This window comes from Chrysochloris asiatica, unplaced genomic scaffold, assembly GCF_000296735.1.
Source record: "Chrysochloris asiatica unplaced genomic scaffold, ChrAsi1.0 scaffold00018, whole genome shotgun sequence".
NCBI lineage: Eukaryota > Metazoa > Chordata > Mammalia > Afrosoricida > Chrysochloridae > Chrysochloris > Chrysochloris asiatica.
The window spans coordinates 27642081-27666281 of record NW_006408536.1 but is presented as its reverse complement, the minus strand read 5'-3'; the positions used below and the strand labels follow the sequence as shown (position 1 = coordinate 27666281).

General features: G+C 43.7%; 1 protein-coding gene across 1 annotated transcript in view; it reads left to right on the top strand.

Annotated features, from left to right (window-relative positions):
• Window positions 1–24201, top strand: part of WWC3 (WWC family member 3) — a 145812-nt gene that overhangs the window by 97687 nt on the left and 23924 nt on the right. The window contains exons 8-13 of the mRNA XM_006835645.1: window positions 1303–1376; window positions 12458–12679; window positions 15041–15130; window positions 15930–16495; window positions 22535–22655; window positions 23655–23729. Coding sequence (XP_006835708.1) covers window positions 1303–1376; window positions 12458–12679; window positions 15041–15130; window positions 15930–16495; window positions 22535–22655; window positions 23655–23729 — 1148 coding nt within the window. The remainder of the gene's footprint in view (window positions 1–1302; window positions 1377–12457; window positions 12680–15040; window positions 15131–15929; window positions 16496–22534; window positions 22656–23654; window positions 23730–24201) is intronic.

Genomic DNA, 24201 nt, shown 5'->3' with positions numbered 1-24201 from the left:
CCTGAACAGGTCCTTTTGGTTTTATATAGGAATTTGGTTCACTTCCGTGCTATTGGTATGAAAAATATGTAAGTACAACTATAGGTCATGTTCTGATTCAGTTTTTAATTCAAACTCCTGAGTGATACTCCTTAATCCCAGACATTTCCATACCTTGCTCTCTCTCCTTTTTCCTTTCATCCTATAATATGCTTTGTGACCTTGCATGGAGAACTTTATACAGCTAACCTGTCTTCTTCAGGTCTTGTGAACATCCTGAGTAGAACATCCTGGTCCTCGATTTGCTGAGGAACGTGGGACTGAGCTACCAAATATGGGATGGAATATTTTACTTTTGTGTCAACTTTCACTGAGTAATTCTCCATTTTCTGTTTTGTTTTTATTGTGGTGAAATCCACATAACATAAAAGCAGCCATTAGCCGGTTTAAAGTGCACCATTCAGTGGCACTTAGTGCATTCGCAATATTGTGAAACTACTACTTCTATCTAGTTCCAGAACATTTTCATCATCCCCGATAGACAGCACACATTCATTAGCAGTCACTCCCCATCCCCCACAGCCCCCAGCACTTTACAACTACTACTCTGCTTTCTGTCTCTCTCTAGTCACTCGTTCTGGAGTCATAAACTGTGTGGCCTTTTGGATCTGATTTCTTTCACTCAGCATAATGTTTTCAAAGTTCATCAACGTTGTATCCCTCTTTCTTTTAAATCTTCATTTGTTGTTGCTTGGAATTATACAATAGAGGAATGCACTTCTGTTAAAAACAAAAACCAAAAAACACAGTTTGAGGAAAGCCAAGGTATCCCTGCCAGCCAGAGGTCTCTGCAGAGTATTATTTAGTGGGTTTCCTTCTAGGAAAGAAAAGAATATTCTTCATTGTTGGTTGAGTTGAAATGAGTTTTCTATTTTGAAAATATGTTTTCAAAACATATATTGTATGTATATCTGAAAGCGTTTGTCATTTTAACCATTTTGAAGTGTGTGCAATTCAGTGACATATCCACAAATTTGTGCAAACCCCGCCCCCCACCACCACTACCAATTCATAGCAGTCTTCCATCGTCTCAAACGGAAACCTAGTGCCCCTGAAGCAAGAGACCCCGTCCCTCCTCCCTTCCACCTGCCCCGGTAACTACTAATAAACATTAGTGTCTGTAAGTGAGGACACATAATCTCTGTCCTTTTGTGTCTGAACTATCTCACTCAGCATCATGTTTTCAGGGTTTAGCAAGTCATATTAAAATATGTTTTTAATATATGTTTTCTTCCCCCCACCCCTGTTTCTTGTTCCTGAAAGTTTGTCTTTGATGATAAAACCAGACTGGTAGACCGAGTCCGACTTAACTGGCAGTATGAAGAAGCCAGAAAAAGGTAAGAAGGTCTTTTAAATCTTGCTTTCTGCTTGCTTCTTTTTTCCCATGGAAAGAGCTGTAGCAGAATTCTAGCATGTGCTCGTCCACGATTTTATCAGAGAGTGGTGTCTGATGCAATACAAAATAGTGGATCCTCATATATGTTTAGCTCCTTGCTGCATATGATCAAATTTCAAGTGCATTTAAAATGTGACATTGTCAATATTACAGATGGTTATAACGATGTGATTCATTAAGAATAGGTGATTTTGACTTTCCTTATCCTCGCAGCTAGTTTAGATCTCTTTGCCACCTCCTCCTCTGACTCCTCTCCCTCCTCTCATCCTTCCAGTAGACTTATCAGTCCCTCAGACCAGCTTTAGCTCAACCATTTTTTTTTTTTTTCTTCATATATGTGGCTTCTAATCCTAACTCCATAGGTTAGTGGAAAACACTGCATATGTATCTTGGTTTAAAAGATATTTTCATAAGTATTGGGTTAAAAGGTGATAGCAGAACCCAGTCTATTTCTTCATTTGTTCAAAAGCGTTTAGATGTACTTATTTTTATTGAGCTCCATTTGACAGAGAAAATCAAGACCTGGCTGCATTTGTGAACTCTTACTTCTCCTCCCCTTCCTCCTGTCTTACCCATGGGACGTGGGCAAAACTGTGGGAGGTGGTGTCTTCCTTGGACGGCTAGGATTTTTTAGTGTAGGTTATGTTTCCCCACCTGGACCTTGTCATTGTCAAGTCAGTTCCAAGTCATGGCGACCCCTTGTGTACAGAATAGAGTGGTGCTTCATAGACTTTTCAAAGGGTGACTTTTCAGGGACAGATTGCCAGCTCTGTCTTTTGAGGCATCTCTGGGTAGATTCAAACTGCCAGCCTTTTGACTACTGCATATTTCTGTGCAAATAACATGAGCCTTCTATGTTTCTTTGCCAACTGCACAACCCACCTCCAAGGCATTTTAGCAAGCAAGGTATTTTCATAAGCACCTTGGGGTACGGGAGGGGAAGAGCATGGTTGGCAAACAAGCATGGAAGGCAAGCATTAGAGTAGGGGAGTTGAGTACTTAACCCTTTGAGCAGTCCAGGATCCACCCATCCTCCTGGACCTAAGGTCTGCTTTCAGTATCCTGAGTCGTCCCTGATTTTCATGTTCCCCCTTTTTTAAGAGACTTTTGCTTTTTGTACCATCTGGAAAGAGCCTTAAAACCAAATTGTTTTCAAATATGTCCTTCTGAAAACTACGAAGCCTATTTTTTCTTTAATGTTTCTTCATTCCCAAATGAAATATTATCTTGGGACGGGGGAGAACAGAAGGCAGGTTGAGGGAGAGCTTTTCTGGAAAGCTAAAATAATTGGGCCCACTCAGTACAGTGGATCGTTTACATGTGTCTGGAAATCCACTTTGCTGGCTTTTTAGAAAATGTGAAAATAGTTAACACAAGAAGATCACATGACTCCCTGCTGTAGGACAGACGGACTATGATGGGCCTTCTGGTGGTGATGGTGGGGTTATAGCAATTCTTCCTTGCTTCTTACAATGTCCTAGTGTTGGGTATTAGATGTCCCCATGGAACACTGTGAAGTTCCTTCAGCCGCACTAGCTAACTCCGCAGTGACAGTCTTCACTTACTATGCCTTTCTCCGCATGCTTGCTGGCGTTTGTGAGGAGCTGTTGTTTCCTCTGAACAGTCCTCTGCTCATTCTTGCATGTTTCTAGTGAAACTATACCGTGTGGGTGCTGGAATTTGCTGCGCTGTCTTAAAGCACAGAAAATGGAGCGCTGCTCCACTAGAACATAATGGTTTCATATTTTGTTGTGACATTTACCAAACCAAGCAAGTACGTTCTTTGTTTTCTAGAGATGGTGTCGATGCACAGTGAGTAACCCTTTAAATGTTCAGAGGATATGTTTGTGGAAAGAGTAGAGGATTGAAGAAAAGTATCCAGGAACAACCACTGCCCTTCATTATTATCTTTGAGAAAGTATTCTTTCTAAATCGATGGCACTTTCTCATGAACATGCTTTCAGCTTTGGCTGACACAGAGGAGAGTCATATCCCAGCATTTGAGCCTTTAGACCAGCAAGAGCTTCTCAGAAACATCTTTCTGGGCTTCAGTGGTGCTGTTTCCAAAGCAGAGATGTATTTTGAAGCCATCCTAGGTCATTTTGTACAAGTGCCTGCACTCTACCAGACTTAACCCTGCAAGGGAAGCTTTCCCACGTCTGGAGACATTTTCAGTTGCCACATTGGGGTTGGGAGTGGGGGCGGTATGTGTGGCATCTGACGGACAGAGACCAGGGATTCTGCTAAACCTCCTGTCGTGCACAGGACAGGCCCACAGCAAAGAATGCTCCGGCCCCAAATGTCAATAGTTGGGGAAACTCTGACAATATCAAAACGCTTGGGCTTGCCCATTTTGTTCCTAAACCCGTACCTGAGTCAGAATTGACTCTGGCAATTGTTGTTGTTTGTGTTATTCTGATATTTTTTCTGTTAAAACCTCTTTCTCCTATAAAACAATGGTAGTAGTTGATAGTCAATTCATTTTTCAGTCTTTACATGGCAGTATAAAGAGTTGGCAACCCTGGCCCGCCTCCACCCTCCTTGTTCAGTTTCCCTTATTCAGAAATAAGGGAGGAGATAGCCCCTTATGGGACTTCTCAGAAGATGCATTAGAATCGAGGATCCTTTAGAAGATGCCTATCAAGTTTTGACAATTGATTGGGTGCTTTCAGTGGACTTTAAGCTGCTGTCAAATGTCCCTGAAGTGCTCCTGTGGGCAGAGTCCTCAACCATTTGACCTTCATTCTTGAAGTCACTGATTGCAGCCCCTTCAGATTAGTTCATTTATACCTCTGGGTTCTGCTCCTCCAACACAGCTGCCAACCCAACTGCCATTGAGTCGACTCTGACTCACGGCCCCCACACATATTTCACAGTAGAACTGTGCTCCATGGAGTTTCTGTTGGCTGATGTTTCAGAAGTCGATAACCACGCCTTTCTTCCGAGGTGCCTCTGAGTGGACATGAAGCTCCAACCCTTTGGTTAACAGCCTAGCGCATCAACCATTTGTACCACCCAGGGACTCATTGTTAAGTGTTGTTGAGTCGGTTCCAACTCAGAGCGACCCTGTAAAGGGTTTCTGAGGAGTGGCTGGTGAGTTTGAACTGCCAACCTTGCAGTTCAAAGCAACCTTGGGGTTGAGTGCTTATGCTACGGTGCCGCTCCAGGAGTGGAGGGTCTCATTAGAGTCACTATATTCTGCCTCCAAATTACTCTACATTGTTTCTTGTAGTGAAGACATGGCATGTAAGTAAGTACCTGCTATAGAAGCCAGTGTCCTATCCCTGGAGATCCTATAGTCTCTAGCCACACCTAGCAAAGCACTTGACCTTACACACATGTAACATTGTAGGGAACACTTACATTTCCACCCCCTGGGGGAACAGACATGTTGAAAAGTGCCATTGAATCGGTTCTGACTCATAGCTACCCTGTATAGGGTTTCCAAGGAGCAGTTGGTGGATTTGAACTACCAACTTTGTGGTCAGAAGTCCAGTGCTTACCCTACTTGTTGAGTTACTGAGGGTTAATGTCATCAGGCCTTCTGAGAGAGACTTGGCCAGCATCAGGTGTTCTTTCTGACTGTCTAAATAAACGCAGGAGTAGAGCAGCATGGACTTGGGATACAAGAAATGGCAACCAGTTTTGGCAAGAACTAAATCTAGAACAGATGTGAACATTCTGGACGTGACTAATGACTACAAAGTACAGTCAGTGGCTTTGAGGCTTTGTCCATTAACTCTCCCCTCCACTTCTCTGATGAAACAAGGACACCTCCACGCTCTCCAATGAGCAGCGTGGGAGAAGATGCCCCTTGGATAGGGAGGCACCATGTACCCATTCACTCACCAAAGTATTAAAAATAAAAAGAATGGAATCACTTCAAATAGCAGCGTTGGCAGAGAATAATGTAGCCTTCCCAGATCTTTTACTTTGATGATAGTGAACACCAGGTGACCTTTTCTTTGGCCCTGGTGGACTTCTGTTCTTTTACTGCCATTATTCAGTAGTCTTAAGTCTTTTCATTCTGTCCCCTCACCCTTGGGTGTCAGTCTTCTGGCTTTTATGTCTGAGTGCATTACAGCCAGCAAAGTTACCTTCGCTGCCCTCTACAGATCAGCCTGTGCTCTGTCACTTCTAAACTGAGAAGTAGTTGATGCATGGATGCATTCTGGAGAAGTCTTTCCTGGCATGTCTAGATTGTTTCCAAGAGCTGGGAAATTGTCCAAACGCAGAGTTTGGGACAATGAGGGATTCCTGTGTATTTGAACTGAAAGGAAGTTTGTGGAAGTGGCCCTCATAATTTCAAGTGGCGGTTTGATTTCTAGATAATTCTGTGACCAATTTAGCATTGTCATGGTAAGCTGTTTTATGTTTTCTATCATGACTTATGTGAGATGTGCCCCCAATGACTGCTTCTTTTCTGCATAGGAACAAAACGAAAACCTAAAACTCCACTGCCTTAGAGTCAAATCCAACTCATAGAGACCCTCTGTAGAACTGCCCCCGAGAGTTTCCAAAGCTGTAATCTTTAAGGAAGCCGATTGCCACGTCTTTCTCCCATGGAGCAGCTGATGGGTTCAAACCACTGACCTTTCGTTTAGCGCTGAGCACTTAACCACAGTGTCAGAACTACAGTGAGATACCATTTCACCCCTGCAAAAATAACACTGATTGAAAAACAAAGCAAAACCCAAAACAGCAAAGGTTGATAAGGTTGTGGGGAAATTGCAACCCTTATCCATTGCTTATGGGATTGTAAAATGGTACAACCATTATGGAAAACAATAGGGTGCATCCTCAAAAAGCTGAACTAGAAATACCTTTTGATCTAGCAATCCCACTCCTAGATAAAGAAGAGCAGTGGCATGTGCACCCATGTTCATTGCAGCATTATTCATGTGCCTATCAACGGCCGAGTGGGTAGGTACAGGTGGTGCATACAGTGGAACACTATATAACTATAAAGAATCATGAGTCCACAAAACATTTTATGAATGGATGAATCTGAGAGACATTATGCTGAGTCAATCACCAAAGGACAAATAATTATGTTGCTTGAACTTTCATAAAAAATCAGTAGGCATAACCCAGAAAGCAGTGTCTTTTATGACCATCAGGGATAGGAGGGGGAAGAAAGGGAATCACTTTCTAGAAAGTTGGTGTTGTTGAGTTGATTCTGATTCAGCGACCCTGTCTAGGGTTTCTGAGGAGCGACTGGTGAGTTCGAACTGTGGACTTTTTGGTTAACAGTCCAGCACTTACCCTACAATACCACACCAGGGCTTCACTTGTTATTTTTGGTGATGGAAAAAGCAGTACCCAATATGGGTGAAAACTACACAGCTTGACCAAGGCAGATGAAGATGCTAATAGTAATTAAGAATAAGGGACAATTTTGGTAAATAATACATAATTTTGCAACAACAGTAATAGCAACCAAAAAATATGAGTGTGGTTACATGTGTATACCAAAACCCCACTGCCATCGAATCGTTTCTGATTCACAGTGAGCCAGTAGGACAGAATAGACTATACATTTTTGTGGAAGCATCTTTCTCCAGCGGAGCAACAGGTGGATTCGAACCTTTTGCTTAGCAACTGAGCACTTTAACAATGGTACCACCAGGATTTCTCATCTGTGTGCCTAAGAAGGTATATGTATGTACAAGTTTGAGTGCATATATAATAAAGCACATAGGGGGCACAGTTACAGAGGCTTCCTAGACATATCCATACACCTCTCTGGAATGGTTTACTGAGTTAAAAGGTGGAAGATGATAGTCTCATGGAACAACTCAGTCAATTGGCGTATTGTAGTTCATAAAGATAATATTCTACATCCTAGTTTGATGATTAGTGTCTAGGGCCTTAAAAGCTTGTGAGCAGTTACCTAAGATACAATTATTGGTCTTGTCTGGAGCCAAAGACAAAGAAGGAAACCAAAGACTCAAGAAACTAGTGCTCAAGATGAATAGTCCACACAAGCACCAGCCTCTTCTAGCCTGAGATCAGAAGAACTAGATGGTGCCCGGTGTAAGAGCAAAATTAAAAATTTCACAGATTTCAGACTCTGAAGTCAGTAGTCCATCAATCATTGCCCTGACTCGCCTTAACTGTAAGACTCAAAGCCACAAAATGTTTCTATCACCAAATCACATAGAACCTTGTCTTAGATGGCATCCGGTCAGTAAAGTATTTTAAATAGAAGAATAACCTACATCTGTACTGACATTATTATAAAAACCTGTGCACAATCTTCTCTTGGTGCCAAGTAGAATGTGTTTCTCTGTTTTGCAAATTGTGATAAGAAATTCAATTATTTTCTTTAAAATTAACTAAATCGTTCATGAATTTTGACACTGGTTACCACTTTGGACTGTTCTGACCAGGGGCACATTGGAAGGTCCCAGATAGAATAAGAGAAAAAATGTAGAACAAAATTTAAATTCCTAAAAAAAGCCATACTTAAGAGCTCTGGTAGCCTAGTGGTTACGAATCGGGCTGCGAACCGCAAGGTCAGCAGTTCAAAACTACCAGCGGTTCCGCGGGAGAAAGATGAGGCGTTCTGCTCCCATAAAGATTTACAGCCTCGGAAACCCTGTACAGGGTCGCTATGGGTCGGAACCGACTCCACGGCACATAACAACAACAACAACTGGGCCAATAGAGATGAGACAAACCCCCAAGTCTTTTGCCCTAAGTTACCCTTGAACTTGGCACTGAAGGCACTCTTGGAGGTTAACCTTTCAGCCAAATAAACAGTATCACCTGTGGGTAATGTTGTTGTTGTTGTTACGTGCTGTCTAGTTGATTCCGACTCATAGTGACCCTGTGTAGGGTTTCCAAGGAGTGGCTGGTGAGTTTGACCCTTGTGGTTTAAACTGACCTCGTGGTCCAGTGCTTATCCTATAGTGCCACACCAGGATTCCTATACTCCCTTAAATAATCACCTATATGGAGTTCTGGTATGGTGCTGTAGGATAAACCCACCAGCTACTTCTCTATATAGGCTAACCATGAGTTGGAACCTACTAGATAGCACTCAACAATAGCAATATAAAACCAAAAGGTCATTGTTTACCCAAAAGCAAAGATAAGAAGGCAAGGAGGGATTAGGGAAGCTAGATCAGTAGAATCAGAATGGAACTCGAGAATGCTGATACATTGTTAAAATTATAACAATGTCACAACATCATTTGTGTAAAAATTATTAAATCAGAACCTAATGTGCTATGCACACGTTTACATAAAATACATTCCTTTTTTTTTTTTTTTAAATGATTACTTCTTCCTTTCCCTTCAGGAATGTCTCTTTGGATTCCAAAAGCAGACCTTAGGATAGGAATATTTTTAAACAATCTGTTTCAAAGTTTGGTTTTTTTTTTTTTGAGAAGCAAGTTGGAGGAACAAATCTTTTTGAGTCTTTCCAGATGATGCAGATGGTTCCTTTCTTACCTGAGAGCACATGTACTCAAACTGCAGACTACAGCTGTTTCCATGGAAACACTTCTAGTCCAGATTGGAACAAAACATTTGGTCCTTCCAATTTCTCCGCCAGGGTCATTCCTGCTGTCAGTGTAAGATATGCTCCAGTCAGATTTGGTCAGTAACTTGGGCACTTTCTCCATTTCTTTGGGTATCAGTTTTTTGGATGGGGACTGTTAACGGATTGAAGTGTTGTTGTTAAATGCCATCCAGTCAGTTCTGACCCATAGCGACCTTGTATAGGGTTTCTGAGGAGCAGCTGGTAAGCTTGAATCACCGACCTTGGGGTTCAAACTGACCTTGCTGTCTAGTGCATTAACCCTCAGCACCACACTTGGACTCGTGTGTTTCCCCCAAAATATATTGCAGTCCTAACCCTAACCCTAAAATATATTGCAGACAGAAGTCCTTGCAAACCTAGTCTCGTAGTTCTGGAGACTACATTTGATTTCTCCTGGAGTCTCTGAGGGAGAATTTTGTGCCATGTTTCTTCGTGCCTTCCAGTGATCCTGGGTGTTCCAGTCTGCCCCCACCATCACATGGCCATCTTCCTTCTGTATCTGTAGCTCTTCTCTTTTATAAGGGTACCACTCAAATCAGGACCTATCTTACTCCAGTATGACTTCATGTTAATGTAACTGACAACATCTCCAAAGACCTTGTTTCCAAAAAGTGTCATATTCACAAGTACAGGTCTAGGACTTCAACATGTTTGTCTGAGGGACCCAACTCAAGCCATAACACCACTACAGACCCATCTGACCTATTCGCGCTAAGATCAAAAAGCCTGTAGACTTTCTGCTTTTTATTAAAAATAAATGAATAAAAGTGTTCGTGTTGAAAGGGGAGAAGATGTGAGGTCAGCACAGCTGAGGACAGGGTATTAGATGGATATTTGACTAGATCCTTGTAATGCTGCCAACTCCAAATGCAGACGTCTCTAACCCTACCAGGGAGTCCAGAAAGCTGTGAGGAAGAGCTGCTGGGTTGAGACTTCATCTTTCCATTTGAATTCAACCACAGCTGAGTTTTTCTGGAGCCATTGCTTTTTATTTTAAATAATTTTAAGAACAATTTTAGGTTTGCAGAGAAGTTGTACTGAAAGCACAGAAAGTTCCTATTTACCCCTCTTCTGCACACAGTTTTTCCTATTTCCTTTTATTACACACCTTGCATGCCTGTGGTTTATTTGTACAAATGATAAACTGATAGATACATTCATAGCAAATCATTGTTTGTCATTTAAATGGGTATTTAAAAAGAAAGAAAAAAAACTAAAGAGAAAATGCAGAAGTATCAAATCTGTAGCTGACTGAAATCAGGAGGCACTGAGCCAAGCAAGGCCATGTTCTGGAATGTGGCCTGGGGCTGCATTGCACCTCATCACCGTCAGGTTGTTCCTTCAGGAAGCAGCAGCATTATAGGAATGTGAGAAGTTACATAATGGACTTCATATTTCAGGTACAGACTGAAAGAACTGGAGTTTTACGCTTACATATTAGGTTGCCGTGAGCTTGAGCCAACTTGTCCGGACATTCTCCACAACAACTCCACACAGTATATAAAGCAATATTGTGTGTCATAGTCAAGGTACCTTTTATTTGGGGAAAATGCGGCTCAGGCTTCCGATTGCCATGTGAGGTGTTCAAGTGGTTTCTGCAGCACAAAAGCACATATCCATTCATGGTGTAATGGTGCCTGGGTTGTAACAGAAAAGGCGCTTGGGCACAAATAATAGGGGAAAAAATGATTCCTAGTTTACTTCTCTCGACATTAGACCCGTTCAGGAAATGGAATTTGGAAATCACATAATAAATATGAAACCTGATGGCTCGACCGAGGATCTGCTTTCTTTTCTTCACTCTCCAGGACCCAGGAGCATAGAGTTGAAAGCTTTGAAAGGCATTTGTGAAAGTTTATATAGAGGCTATGGAATGTATTACCTATCACATAGAAGAATCAAGAATCTAGTTGAGTTGTGGAGGCGGCGGGGGTGGGGTGGGGTGTTGGGGGGAGGGAATCCTGGCCAATTTTAAACTGTTCTCCATTCTCTATAAAAATGAACTTGGAATTTTTTTTGTGGGGGGGGGGAGGGGTTTGGCAAACTTTAATCATGACCTTGCTTTGCTTCCGTGTATTTAATTTCATTGAAATGGAATTTCAAGGAAACATTTTTTTCTGGAAATTATTTTTCCTTTACTACCCAGCATGAGGAGGAAGGCTCTGGGAAAAGTGAGGTTCCATCCTGTGTATCAGCTGTTTGACGTGGATGTGCACATCTAGGTGAAAAATCTGGTTTGGGTTTTAGGTTTGTTTGTTTTAAGTAAACTGACCACATGAAAGTTACTCCCTGGACTATTCTAACAGCAAAGCCATCTTCTCCATCCCATGGGAAAGACAAAAACCTTTTGGCTAGCTTCTAAGATATTAGCTCTTTGCACCATCCAGGTACTCCCGTCCCATGGGAAATGTCCGAGACGTCCTTGAAGAACTTGTTCTAGTTCTTTCGGCTTCCAGTACATACATACATACAGACAGACAGACATGTGTCTGCATCCAGAACCCCTTTGATCTTTCTTCTGTTGTTGTGTGCCATCAAATCGGTTCTGAGTGACCCTGTATAAAGTTTCCAAGGAGTGGCCAGTGAGTTTGAACCGCCGCCCTTGAGGTTAGCAGTCCAGTACTTATCTGACAGAGCCACACCAGGACTCCATCTATCCTCTAAGAATAAGGATATAAGGAAAGAAATCATATTTCTGATCTACGATATGCCAATGTTCTTCTATATTCATGTATCACTCAAAAATGAGCATGCAAACATTTGCATCATTGTGCAGTTTTATTGCAAGAAAAGACAACACTGTCCCTGAGCCCAGCAGCACTTGCCTAGTGTTCAGCACAGCCAAAACAATGCTCCAGAAGAAGTTGCATGAAGTCAGCATCACCCTAATTTTGTTTGTGCTGGAGAGCTCATCCCTCACCATCCGTCCTTTCACATTTGTCCACTGTTGAGTTTTGGTTGCTGTTTTTTTACCTGTATGCCGGCAGTGGACACATCTTTTGAAATTTGCCCTTTACCTCTCCTTCCTCTTGGAATTCACCCCCCACCCTCTTCATTCTTTTTTTTTTTTCTGATAGTAGATAGAGGCTGAGATTTTCCTGGAAAGGGTGTGATTATCTAGGATTGGATCACTTTCACCCAGAACAACTTGAATCCTAGCAGAATGGCAGTTTAGAAACCTAGAGCTTCATCCTGCATGCAGAAGCAAGGTTGCTGATTTAAGCCAACATGGTGTCCTGAGCGTGCGGAGGACTGTCACCTTGGTTTCACATTTTTGAAACAAGCAGGATGGGCTATGGATACGATTATTGTCACCCCAGTTGCTTATTGACCAGGGGAGATTTTACCAAGAACTCATACCCCATTTTGATGACCCGTGGTCTTTAAGCCCTTGGGCAGGTGGGTTTCCAGAGTCTGAGAATGGGCTTTGGTGATCTGTCGAGTTGACTGATTGTCCTGTCTATCTCTTCCAGAGTCTCCAATATCCAGCAGCAGCTGGCTCAGCTTGATAACGAGTCCTGGCCAGGGATGGCTGAGGCTGACAGGGACCGGCTCCAGCTCCTCAAAGAGAAGGAAGCCTTGCTTCAGGAGCTCCAGCTCATCCCTCAGCAGAGGAGGTCAGCAGAAGATGTAGCACGACTAGAGGAAGAGATCCAGCGAGCCCGCGCCACATCTGCTCAGGGTGCCACAGAAAGGTAGGCTACTCCACACAGCTCCACGACAGGGGATGGCCCACTTAAAAGAGAATTTGGAGAGTTTCCATATTGTTCTAGAACATTCCTGATTGTCATCAAAGCAGCTGCTGCCTGGGGGGTTTCCTTGCCAAGTGGAGGGGAAACAGAAGGTGAGTAGGAACGCAGGTATCTGTGCCTCCTGCTAAGAAGTGAGAGGTGGAGCTGGGAAGGACAGGATCACCCACCACTTAACCCACGCCCCTTCCTTTCCTGTTATTGATACTCTGTGCTTTCACCCCATTTTTGCCAGCTTACCCCCTCTGGAGGTGTTGTGGCACTGCCCCTGCGCACCGCCTGTGGAGGTAGCTGGTGGTCCAGCTCTAGAAGAAGGTGGCTTTGCTACTAATGGAGAGTTTCTTAACTCCCAACATCACCAGCAGTGTGCAAATCTGCCTTGCCACTTTAGTCTCCGCCATGCTTTTCTAGCCAGAAAAGCATGTTTTTCCTGTGGCGGTAGGAAGCATGCAGCCTTGCTACCATTTCTGAGCACACTGTCTTCGCTAACTCTTTCATCTCTTGAACAGTGTGGGAAACATGGAGCCGACCCAGTATCTTTGGTCTTTTTCATCTAGTGTCATGCCTCCTGGCTCCCATTTGTTGGGTATGATTATGGACTTGGTAGAAGCAGGGTCTGCTGTCTACAGTGAGGTGTTGTCACAAGTTTATCTATAACCATCAGCCGGGCTTGATAGAGTTCCCTCCCTCTCCTTATAAATTAATGTACTGACTCCTTAAAATTCAGCTTCTTATCAGGAGCATTAGCTGTATCTATGAAGAAAGGCTGTGGAGCTTCACTGGTAGAGTTACTACCTTCCATGTGGGAGAGCCAGGTTTGATTCCTGGCCAGTGCACTTCATGCACACTCTGTCTGTGGAGGCATGCATGTGACTATGATACTGAACAAGTTTCAGCAGAGCTTCCAGGTTAAGATGAACTAGGAAGAACAGTCTGGTGATTGGCTTCCGAAAATAACTCAGTGCAAACCCTGTGGATCACAATGTCTGGGGATGGCCTAGGACCAAGCGGTATTTCATCCCATTGTGCCTGGGGTCTCTGTGAGTCAGGGGTCAACTCAATGGCAGCTCACAACAGCAAGCTATATGTATACAAGCATAATCTACATAGAGTTTAGTAGTCACCTGAATTATTTGACCCATGTAGATGCCTATATATATCTGTCATTTAATTGAATTAGACGATGTCCCTCCTTTTTCATCGGAGGTTATTTATGCTTGGGTCTTCCTTGTCATTCTTTACAATAGACGGCTATGTGTCACAGCATTAGGGAGTAATGTCAGTGTTATTTTACAAGTGGTGCTATAGTTGATTAGAGAGAAGTTATTTTTGTAAGAAAGAGTGGGGCATGCCTGTTGAAGTAATTCTTCTTTCCCGGTTAAATGGAATTGGTGCCCTTGGCAACAATCAGTTGATTACAAATGTCTGCGTTTATTTCTGGTCTCGTCTTTCTATTCCATTGATCTGTGTGTCTGTTGTTAGACAAGGACCAGTCTATTTTGATATCTACAGTTTTAGAATATGTTTGAAGTGAGGACTTGTGAGTCTTCCTACTGTGGATTCTGTTAATTTCAGATTTCACATCATAGATTTCCGATTGAGTTGGAATTTATGCAGAATTGTTAAGAAAAATACAATTCTGGGTATGTGTAAATTCCAGCTTTTAAGGACTGCTTGCTGTATGTAGGATGTGCTCCACTTAAGTCTTCCCTCCCCTAGAATTCTTTGAGAAGCCACAGGTTGCCTGTGGTTGGGAAGGTACAGTACGGACAATAGGGAATTTACAGTTGAATTTCTTGTTTGGAAAATATACACGTTGTCTTTCAAATCCAAAAGGAGTTTTAGTGGTACATCAGTTCAGGCACTCAGCAGCTAACCAAAAGCTCAGTGGTTGAAACTTACCAACTACTCCACAGGAGAAAGATTTGGTCATCTGCTTCCATAGAGATTAAAACCCATACTATACCCAGTGCCATCAAGGCAATTCCGACTCCGAGATCCTCTAGTACAGAGCAGAACTGTGCCATAGGGTTTCTAAGACTAAAACTTGACAGGAGCAGATCACCTCAGCTTATTCCTGGGGAGCAGCTGGTGGGTTTGAACCACCAACCTTGGAATTAGCAGCCCAATTCTTACCCCACTGTGCCCCCAGGGCTCCTTCTGTAAAGATGGCAGCCTTGGAAACCCTACACGACAGTTCTCCTCTGTCTATAGGTGGTTATGAGTGGAAATGGACTCTACTGAAATGAGAGTAGGTGGTTTTGGTTCTCTTTGAAATCCCACAACTGTCTGCTTTTTTACCCATAGGACTCTACTGCAGGAGAAAAAAAATTGTCTGCTCATGCAGCTGGAAGAAGCCACTCGCTTAAAGTCCTATCTTCAGTCTCAGCTAAAGAGGTTGGTTACTTTAAAAGAGAAAATGATGCTTTATTATTGTGCTATTTTGCTGTTTCCGTGAACTTCATAATTGCCATTATTTTGGATTTTCTCCTCTTGAACTTGGGAACCAGAGTTGCCAGTGTAAATGCAGAACGGCAGAATAGAATAGAGGATGAGTGTGAATTCCCAGATGGCCTGCTAATATTGATTCAATGAGTTTGAAGAGAACTGAATTCAAAATAACCAGTTTGAAGCCACATTTGTCGGAGGATTTTGATAAACGACTTTACAGCTTCGAAAGTGTCTAACTAATTACATATGCACACACATACATTTTTACTTTTGGGTTTTGAGGGGGCGCAGGGAAAGGATATGAATATTTTAAAACTAAGCGTGGTGGGTATGCGCAGTAAATCGCTCATGTCTTCCAGGTCCTAACTGTGATGTTAGGGGCTTTCTTTATATGTCAGATTTTCTTACTTCTTCTTCCTTATGGTGTCACGAGTCAGGAATGGCTATTACCACAGTCCTGGTGACAAAATGTGAGGCTCAACGAAGTTAACTAACTTGTCCTGGTGTACTCCGCTTGTACGTGTCTGAGCCTGGTGCTCTTGATTTTAAGCCCTACTCTGTCCTGACATTAAAAAGAAGCAAAGGAAATATTAACGAAAGTACCTTAGTGTACAGTAGGGGTTTTCAAAATCCTCCAAGTAGTGGGAGCATGAGACTGGTGTTTCTTCCATAATGCCACAGGCAAGACACTGTTAACACCAATCTCCAGGCTGGTGTGCTCAGAACATGGCCTGTCTCATTTCAGCCTGTCCGCCAGCACCCTGACGGTGTCTTCAGGGAGCAGCCGGGGCTCGCTGGCCTCCAGCCGGGGCTCACTGGCCTCCAGCCGGGGTTCCTTGAGCTCCATCAGCTTCACTGACATCTACGGCCTGCCACAGTATGAGAAGCCTGAAGCCGACAGTGGCCAGCTTTTGCGCTTCGACCTAATTCCTTTTGACTCCCTGGGACGAGATGCCCCCTTCTCTGATTCCCCTGGCCCCTCCGGCTTCAGCAAGCAGAGGCGATCCCTGGACACGCCTCAGTCCCTGGCTTCCCTATCCTCCCGCTCCTCCCTGTCCTCCCTGTCACCCCCAAGCTCGCCTCTGGACACACCCTTCCTCCCTGCCTCTCGGGACTCTCCTTTAGCCCAGATGGTAGATGGCTTTGAGGTGCCAGTCCTGGGTGGACTAGACAGACTGAGAGTCCAGAGCTGTGCTGTGGGTGATGAAGAGCTTCAGGGAACAGCATCCCTTCAGCCACACCTATTCCCCAGCGACGGGGAAGGATCCCGTGAGCGAGGACCCCAGCTGGCCGGAGCTCCTGCAGGTGGAAGTAAGTATCGATAGAGCCTGTGGGTTTCACAATCCTGGGAAGGAAAAGTTTAAAATTCAGGGAAGAGAACACATGTAGTTGGATGTAGACTGCCTGGCAATCCCATTACATCATGAGCTTTAAATTTAGGAAGATGGATAGGGTTAGAAAGCATGCAAACCTGTGGTCCTCACATAGTTTCATTGTGGGTATTTCCACGTCTGGAAAGATAATGCCAATTGGCAAAGTAGTCTTTCCCACATATTTGGCTTGCTGTCAGAAAGTATTGAATTGTAGAAAATGAGCTAAGAACCACCTAATACTCCACATTCAAAGGATGATAAAGATGTACTAGGGCCTTAATGAGTTCATCAGGGTATGAACCAAGAATGGAGCATTGTGTGTGTGTCCACCCTGTCCACCCCGGGCCCCCCCACCCCCAGCCACAGCCAAATGCCATTAGACAGTATTTGGAGATAATTTTGGTTGTCACACTGGGGGTAGGGAGGATGCTGCAGATATCTGATGGGTAGAGGCCAGGGATGCCTCTAAACACCCCACAAATGCACAAGACAGCCCCTCACAACGAAGAATGATCCCGTCTCCAATGTCAATAGTGCCAAGGTTGAAAAAACCTGGTATCACCTACTGTGGAGTTTAAATCAAGATGTCTAAGTGAGACCTGGATACAAAATCAGTGTGGTATAGTGGAAACCACTTCAGACTAGCAGTTTGGAGGCCTGAGTTCTATTCCCTGCCCTGTCAACTGACTGTTTGACCTTGAGTTTGCGGTATCCCTTTACTTGCCTGAGTCTTGGCTTCTCTATCTTTGAACAAGGTAGACTTTATGGTTCCTTGTGTTGATCACTGTTCTGGTGTCCATGAGTTATATATATGCTAGGAACACTACTATTTAACCAGAGACTCATCCTGTTCTGAGGCAGCACCAGGCCTTTTGGGCTCTGTTATTTGACATCTTCCTTTCTGTGTTTGCAAACACAGCTTTCCTGTCCCCAGATACACTGTTTCTGTATTTTACATGTCCAGGGTCATTTTGTTTGCTGGATCCAGCTTCATAGGCACAAGTTCTTTGCTCCATGTTTGCACCTTTCATTTAAAGCAGGAGATACCTACTAAGGACTGGATTTCACACCCTTCATCACTCAAGTTTATTTCCATCTTAGACTTTTTTTCTCTATGTTCATCCTGGTATGGCACTGGTAGGATAAGCACTGGACCACAAGGTTGTTTTAAACCACAAGATCAGTGATTCAAACCCAGAAGCTGCTCCTCAGGAACCCTTTACAGGGTTGCTACGATCCGAACTATTTGATGCCACTTAACAACATCATACCAACTTTAAAGACCGAGATTAGAGAAATCAAGACAAAGAACAGGGGATGCTTTGGACCAGAGGAAAGACAGAGTGTGAGGGAGAAGACCTGACTTAATTTCTGATCATTTCTTGATCTTACCCCTTCTCACTCTGTGGCAGACTCTATAGGGGTCAAAGGCTTAGACTCTGAGGTTTTTGCTTATGCTACAATTTGATACTGCCACCTGGTGGTAGACTCCTGCATGCCATTGTCATTTGAGCTCTTTTTTTTTTTTTTTTTAACAAATTTTTGACTCAGGTCCTGTTGGGTTGGGTGACAGACTTCAGGCAGGGTGACTTCCTGCCTACCTTGGTGCTTGGACCAGAGCCTTTGTAAGGATCTTGGTGTTCATCACTTTAACAGTTGTGGCTCTGTAGGGTAAACACTGGACTGCTAACCACAAAGTCAGTAGTTCTAACCCATCAGCTGCTCCTCAGAAACCCTATATAGGGTCGCAATGAGTCAGACCCGACTCAACGGCACTCAACATCGACCAAGATCACATAGTTCCCTCCAACTTCTCAGTCTTGCCAGGGCCAACTCTGTACATGTGTGACCCCAAGCGAGTTTCTGTTGCATCTTAACTAGACCAGTAACTGATGGCGTCAACTCCATGTCAGTCAGAGTAGAACTGTGCTCCATAAGGTTTTTAATGACTGGTTTTTTTTTTTTGAAACTTGGTCATCAGGTCTTTCTTCTGAGGTCCCTCTGGGTAGATTCAAACCTTCGATCCTTTGGTGAGCAACCTAGTGTGTTAACCATTTGCATCACCCCAGAAAGCGTATCTCATCTTAGTAAGAGATATTTTAGACATTGCTGTAATAAATGACACCAAACCATTCCTCCCCTGACACTCTGTACTTCTCATCTGGGTTTGATAAGTCCATTGTAATGACCACACGGTTCTCAGAGACAATACTCTGTTGTAGGGTTTATTAGAGAAGTGAATAGGTTACAGTTTAGGGTCAGAAATGTTCAGGGCACAGTTCTTCCAGTCAGAACAGCCTCTCCTCACCCATGCCCATAGGCAGGCCTTTCTCTGTCCTGGCAATGCTACAGAGCTCTTTTAGGACTGCTGATAAATGCCCACAGAACACACCACTTCACCATAAACCTCAGTCTGAAGACACTCGGCTTCAGCTCCATGAGGCAGCAAACCTGGCTCTCCCAATTAGTGCCTGATGGCACCCCACTGTACAAGCAAGCCACCTGCCCAGAGTCACTCAGCTTTCCTTGCTCTAGGGCCGGGCCAGCCCACCTCTCTGCCTCATGCTCTGGCTCTTGGTTCTGCTGCTGCTGCTCATGCATTCCTCTGATGTCACAGCTTTCTCTCTCTGGTTCCAGGAGGTTCTGTGCCCAGGGATCTTGGGGTCCAAAGGACACATCTCCTCCTGGCTCTACTTTGATAGTAGTGAGATCCCTCCATTCCTACTTCTGAGCTGGCTCACTTTATACATGTTAGAGATCCGGGTTTTGACAATAACAGTAACTCTGTTACGCACTCACAGTTGAATCGTACAGTCCTGTCGGCACTTCCTACCCCCTTTTCTTACCCAGACCTGTTGTTGTGAAGTACCATCGAGTCGGTTCCAACTCATAGCGAGCCTGTATAGGGTTTCTGAGGAGTGGCTGATGAATTTGAACCCCATTGCCTTGCGGTTCCGATCGATCTTGTGGTCCAGTGCTTATCCTATAGTGCCACACCAGGATTCCAAATTCACTGCACTGCAATGGTCTAAGCTTACAAGGAGTACTGAATTCTTTCTTCCGTTATGCTTTCAATCAATGTGAGGGGAAAGAAAGGAAGCCGAGTGGGAAAACCAACTGTAATCATTAATGTTTTCATGTTTTTCGCAGACTTGTCTTCTCTGGATTTTAAAAAGCCTTCCCTGGATTTTAAAAGTCAAATGTGTCATTATTTTGAAATGTTTCTCATTTTCATTAACCCGTTAGTTTTGCTAATCTAAATCTGTGAAAACCTTGACTTTTTGGTCTGTTCATTGACACTTTTATTATCGTTAATCTCTTTCAAATTATTGGCTGATTAAATTCTGCAGTTTTTTTCACTATGTGCTTTTTTTTTTTTTTCTCTCGTTTCTCATGCGGCACGACAGAAACATTCACTGTAAGTGAACTTGGAATTACTGTTTCCCTGTGTTGGTTAGGATGTGAGTACGTCTTTGTAGAGTGGCTGTTGTCTTTCTTCTGGTTGAGATGTGGCTAAGGGGAGCATATTATATAGGTCTGTTATATATCCTATTATGTAGTACTGTAGCTTATCAACTATTATCAGCATGGTTCTTTCTCCATTTATATTCATGGTGGCTACTAAAGTTGTATGAGGACTTTTTAAAAAGCATTAACTATTTCCTGTCTATATCTCCCCTGCCCCAGAATTTAATGGCTTTCATTGTGTGAACAAACCATCTGACTACTTTGCCCAACATGTGAGTTTTCATTGCATTGTCTTCCTTTTTATCAAGCACTGTTGATTGTCCTTAAGTCTCAGTGTTTGTCTGTCTATCTTTAATGATTGAAAGGTCAGCTCTCTTGAATACACTGGAGGAGAATCCTCGCTTCCTCTGTGTTGCTCCCCAGGCTGACCTGACTGCAGTGAAAGTAAAGAGTGGAGTCTGGGTGTATAGCGTGGTTTCTGCAGGTACCTTTTGCTCTTTCTGGGTACTGGCTGGCCACAGCCTTGAGTAACCTCCTGCTCCCAGTTACACTGTGAGCTCAGACTGAGCCTGGGCTCATTGAGGATGAAGTCCTTACCTCATTCTGTCTCTTCACTGACTGCTGTTGTGATGGTGAGCGAGAAATGGCCACTATCAGGTGAACTGAAGCAGCTTAGACTTGTGCCCCAGTGTTACTTGCCATTGAGTCAACTCTAACTCATGGTGACCCCCATGTATGCAGACCCCATAAGGTTTTTCAGTGACTGATGTTTTGGTAGATCACTGCCAACCTTTCAGTTAACAGCCAAGCACAACGGTTTGCTTGACCCAGGACTCCCATTATTCCCTTGTTGTTGTTGTTATTAAGTGCCATCAAGTAAATTCTGACTGATAGCAACCCTGTGTAGGAAATCCGAGGAGCAGCTGGTAGATTTGAACCACAGACCGTATGGTTAGTAGTTCAGTGCTTATTCTGCAGTATAAATACTGGAATGTAAAGCTCTGTCTATGAACTGTGGCCAATTTCAGTGCTGGGAATGGAAACAGGGATCAGTGTTGTTTTGGGGGGATTGATGCATCCAACTGATAGGTTCCATTTGCAATTCAGGGCCAGTGATTTGGATCACTTGCTCATGGCTGGGCTGAAGAAAAGAGCTGAGCCTACAATTGGAGCCCCAGGGCCTCTGGGCTGCCCAGAAGGGCACCGGCTTCTCATTCCTGGCTGAACAGGGAAGGGAGGGGGTCACCACTGGGCTGACCTCCCTGGATTGCATTGCAGAAGGTTAACATTTTGTCTCTAAGAGAAATTGTGAAACAAATACCAGGGCTGTGCCCTATTGTTAGCTTGGTGCCGTATTTAACATGCTGCTTGTATTTTAATCAGTGTGAACAACGGTCTGGTTGAAAAGAAGACTGGTTGTAAGCTTGGCTGTTTCCCTCAATCTAGGGATCCACGGATGTTAAGGGTTTCTAGTTAGAGAGCTTGTATAGCTGAAGAAAAGTAGAGATACCAGGGGGCCATGTATTATGTATGACCAGAGGGCATCAAAACACCATTTCCGAGCTGAATATTTGGATTCTGTTTTCTAAGCAAAGCCCACCTCTAAAATGGTTAAGACTCCTGCGGACATATTCACATTTAGCATAGGAAGATGATATTGCAAGTGTTTATTCAAAGCAGAGTCGAAAAAGTTGATGGAATGCTAAAAAGAATAATGTTAGTGCTTATCCTTGACTCTTGATTAAAGTATATGTGAAACTTACATGTCAGCATTGTCACTCTGGCCAGCTGGAGCTGATAATGTATTCTGAAGCCCTGTGACCACAGACCCCTGAGGAGGAAATTTTTCCAAGGCTCTCCAGGTAGAAGTGAGCAACCTGTGACTTGTAAGGCCACTCGATTTTGATAGGACTTACTTAAAAAATTTTCTCTTATTATCAAAATTGTTGCTATTAAGTGCTGTTGACTCAGTCCGACCCATAGCAGCCCTGTGTAGGGTTTCTGAGGAGCAGCTGGTGAGCGTGAACCACCAACCTTTGCAGTTCTAATGGCTTTGCAATCTGGCACATTAACCCTTAGCATCACATCAGGACTCCACTGTAAAAGTAGTGTATGTTTATTTTATAAAATATGGAAACTGCTAAACAGCATAAAGAAGAGAATGAAAAATAGCCATGTTCCACACCCCCAGAGGGAAGCAATTGCTGTTAACCCTTTGAGGACATCTATCTCAGTCTTTCAGCTCTGCTAGTCTATCATAAAGTGCGTTCATTGCAAAGGGACTTCCCACCAGCATCCTGTGTTGTGTGTGTTTGTTAAGGAGGTGAAATGGTATATATGATTCCAAGTGTCTTTCCAAAGAATTTAAAGAGCTTTCAAAGAAGTAGGCAGAAGTTCATGTCTTCAGTTTTTCAGTATCAACAAAGACTGGGCGCAGTGTATTTAGGAATAAGTCTCATGGCGTTTCTCAGGAACACTTGGTAACTTCTTATGTGTCTCTTCCTTATAGCGGTGACTCTTCGAGAAGACAGCGCCAAGAGGCTGGAGAGGAGAGCGCGTCGCGTCTCTGCATGCTTGTCAGATTATTCACTAGCCAGCGACAGCGGGGTCTTTGAACCTTTAACCAAAAGGTCAGACTCTAATCTTATGAGTTCCCTCACCCTGACCAGACTTCTACTACAATGTTGCTGTTATGTATTGAGCCAAAAGGATTTGTGCATGTTGAAATTCTGTGTATCTATCTGGGAGCAGAATATTTTGCAAACGTGTTTCAACTGTGATGGATTGGGCTTTAGGAACCTGAAAGCAAAAGCCGTTTGATTCTGTGTGGTGTTTGGAGACTGGCTTGGCTTCATAGTTTTAGGATAATTTCTTTCTTTCTGGTCATGGTCAATACAAGGAGAATCCACGTATGAGAAACCTGTTTTTCCAGGACTAAACAACAAACCCACTGCCGTCAAGTTGATTGCAAGTTGATCGTGAGCGACCCTCTAAGACAGTGTAGAACTGCCTCCCTAGGATTTCCAAGGCTGTACATCTTTATCGATGCAGACTGCCACATCAGCTAATGGGCTCAAACTGCCAACCTTTGGTTATCACTAGAAGTCTTAAGCGCCTGTGCCAGCCACCAGGGCTCCTTTTACTCGAAGGACTTTAATTAGAAATGAGTCGTCTCCCTCCTCCCCTTCCATGCTTACAGGAATCGTTTTGCAATGGCCTAACAGCCTTTGGAACTGTGAGCTTTATTTTGATTTGATGTATCTGAGGTCAGTTGTTTCTTCAGACACTAATAAATCTCTGGTGTCTATAAGGCATTTCACTTATGGCAGACTTTTTCAGAGTGGTTTAGAACTTTATCCTGAACAGCACATGTGATTTTGAAAGGAATGCAAAGTTGCTTTCTAAAAAAGAGAAAACAGTTTGCCAGCATGTTATTCACTAAGCTATGGTCATGGATCCAGATACCTGTTGTGCCCTTTCAGACACGTAGTGAGTTTACGTCTATGGGAGTTTAATAAGGCCCTTCTAAGTGAGACAAGACCACTGTTACCATGAGCACACTTAACCAAAATCTGTGTGCATCACTGCCACCTGGAATAAACCCCGGGTGAATGTCCAATTGTTTGTAGGAATGATGACGCTGAGGAGGCTATGTACAGTGAGGCTGGCAGTAATGAAGAACCCCAGATCCATGTGGGATTTGTGTAAGTATAGAAGATCTCTTCCCTGTTGCTTTCAAAGGCGATCTGTAGATTGGGGTGCGTCCTGCTGGGGTCCATCTTTATATATCCAGTGATTAATACCTCCACATGCAGGGTGAGGAGTTATGGGAGGGGGACAGTCCTGCAGCTGGTCTTCAGTGAGGGGGCAGAGGTGACAGTCAGAAGCAATGGTGGAACAACTGCCCCAGCACCAAGATCCACAGCTGGTACCATCACCTCATGCTATGGGGGCTAGGTACCAGGAGTACCGGACGCCTCCAGAGATGTCTGTTTTGGGGGGAAATGATCACACATTTCTGCCAAAAGTTGATTCCATTTACAGCAACACAGATAGTGAGGCCCTTCTCCACACCCCCAGAGTAGGTCACCCGGTGATTTGCAACAGGATACTTGTTGTTGTTGTCAGGTGCCATCGAGTCGGAACCCACTCATAGTGACCCCATGCACAGCAGAA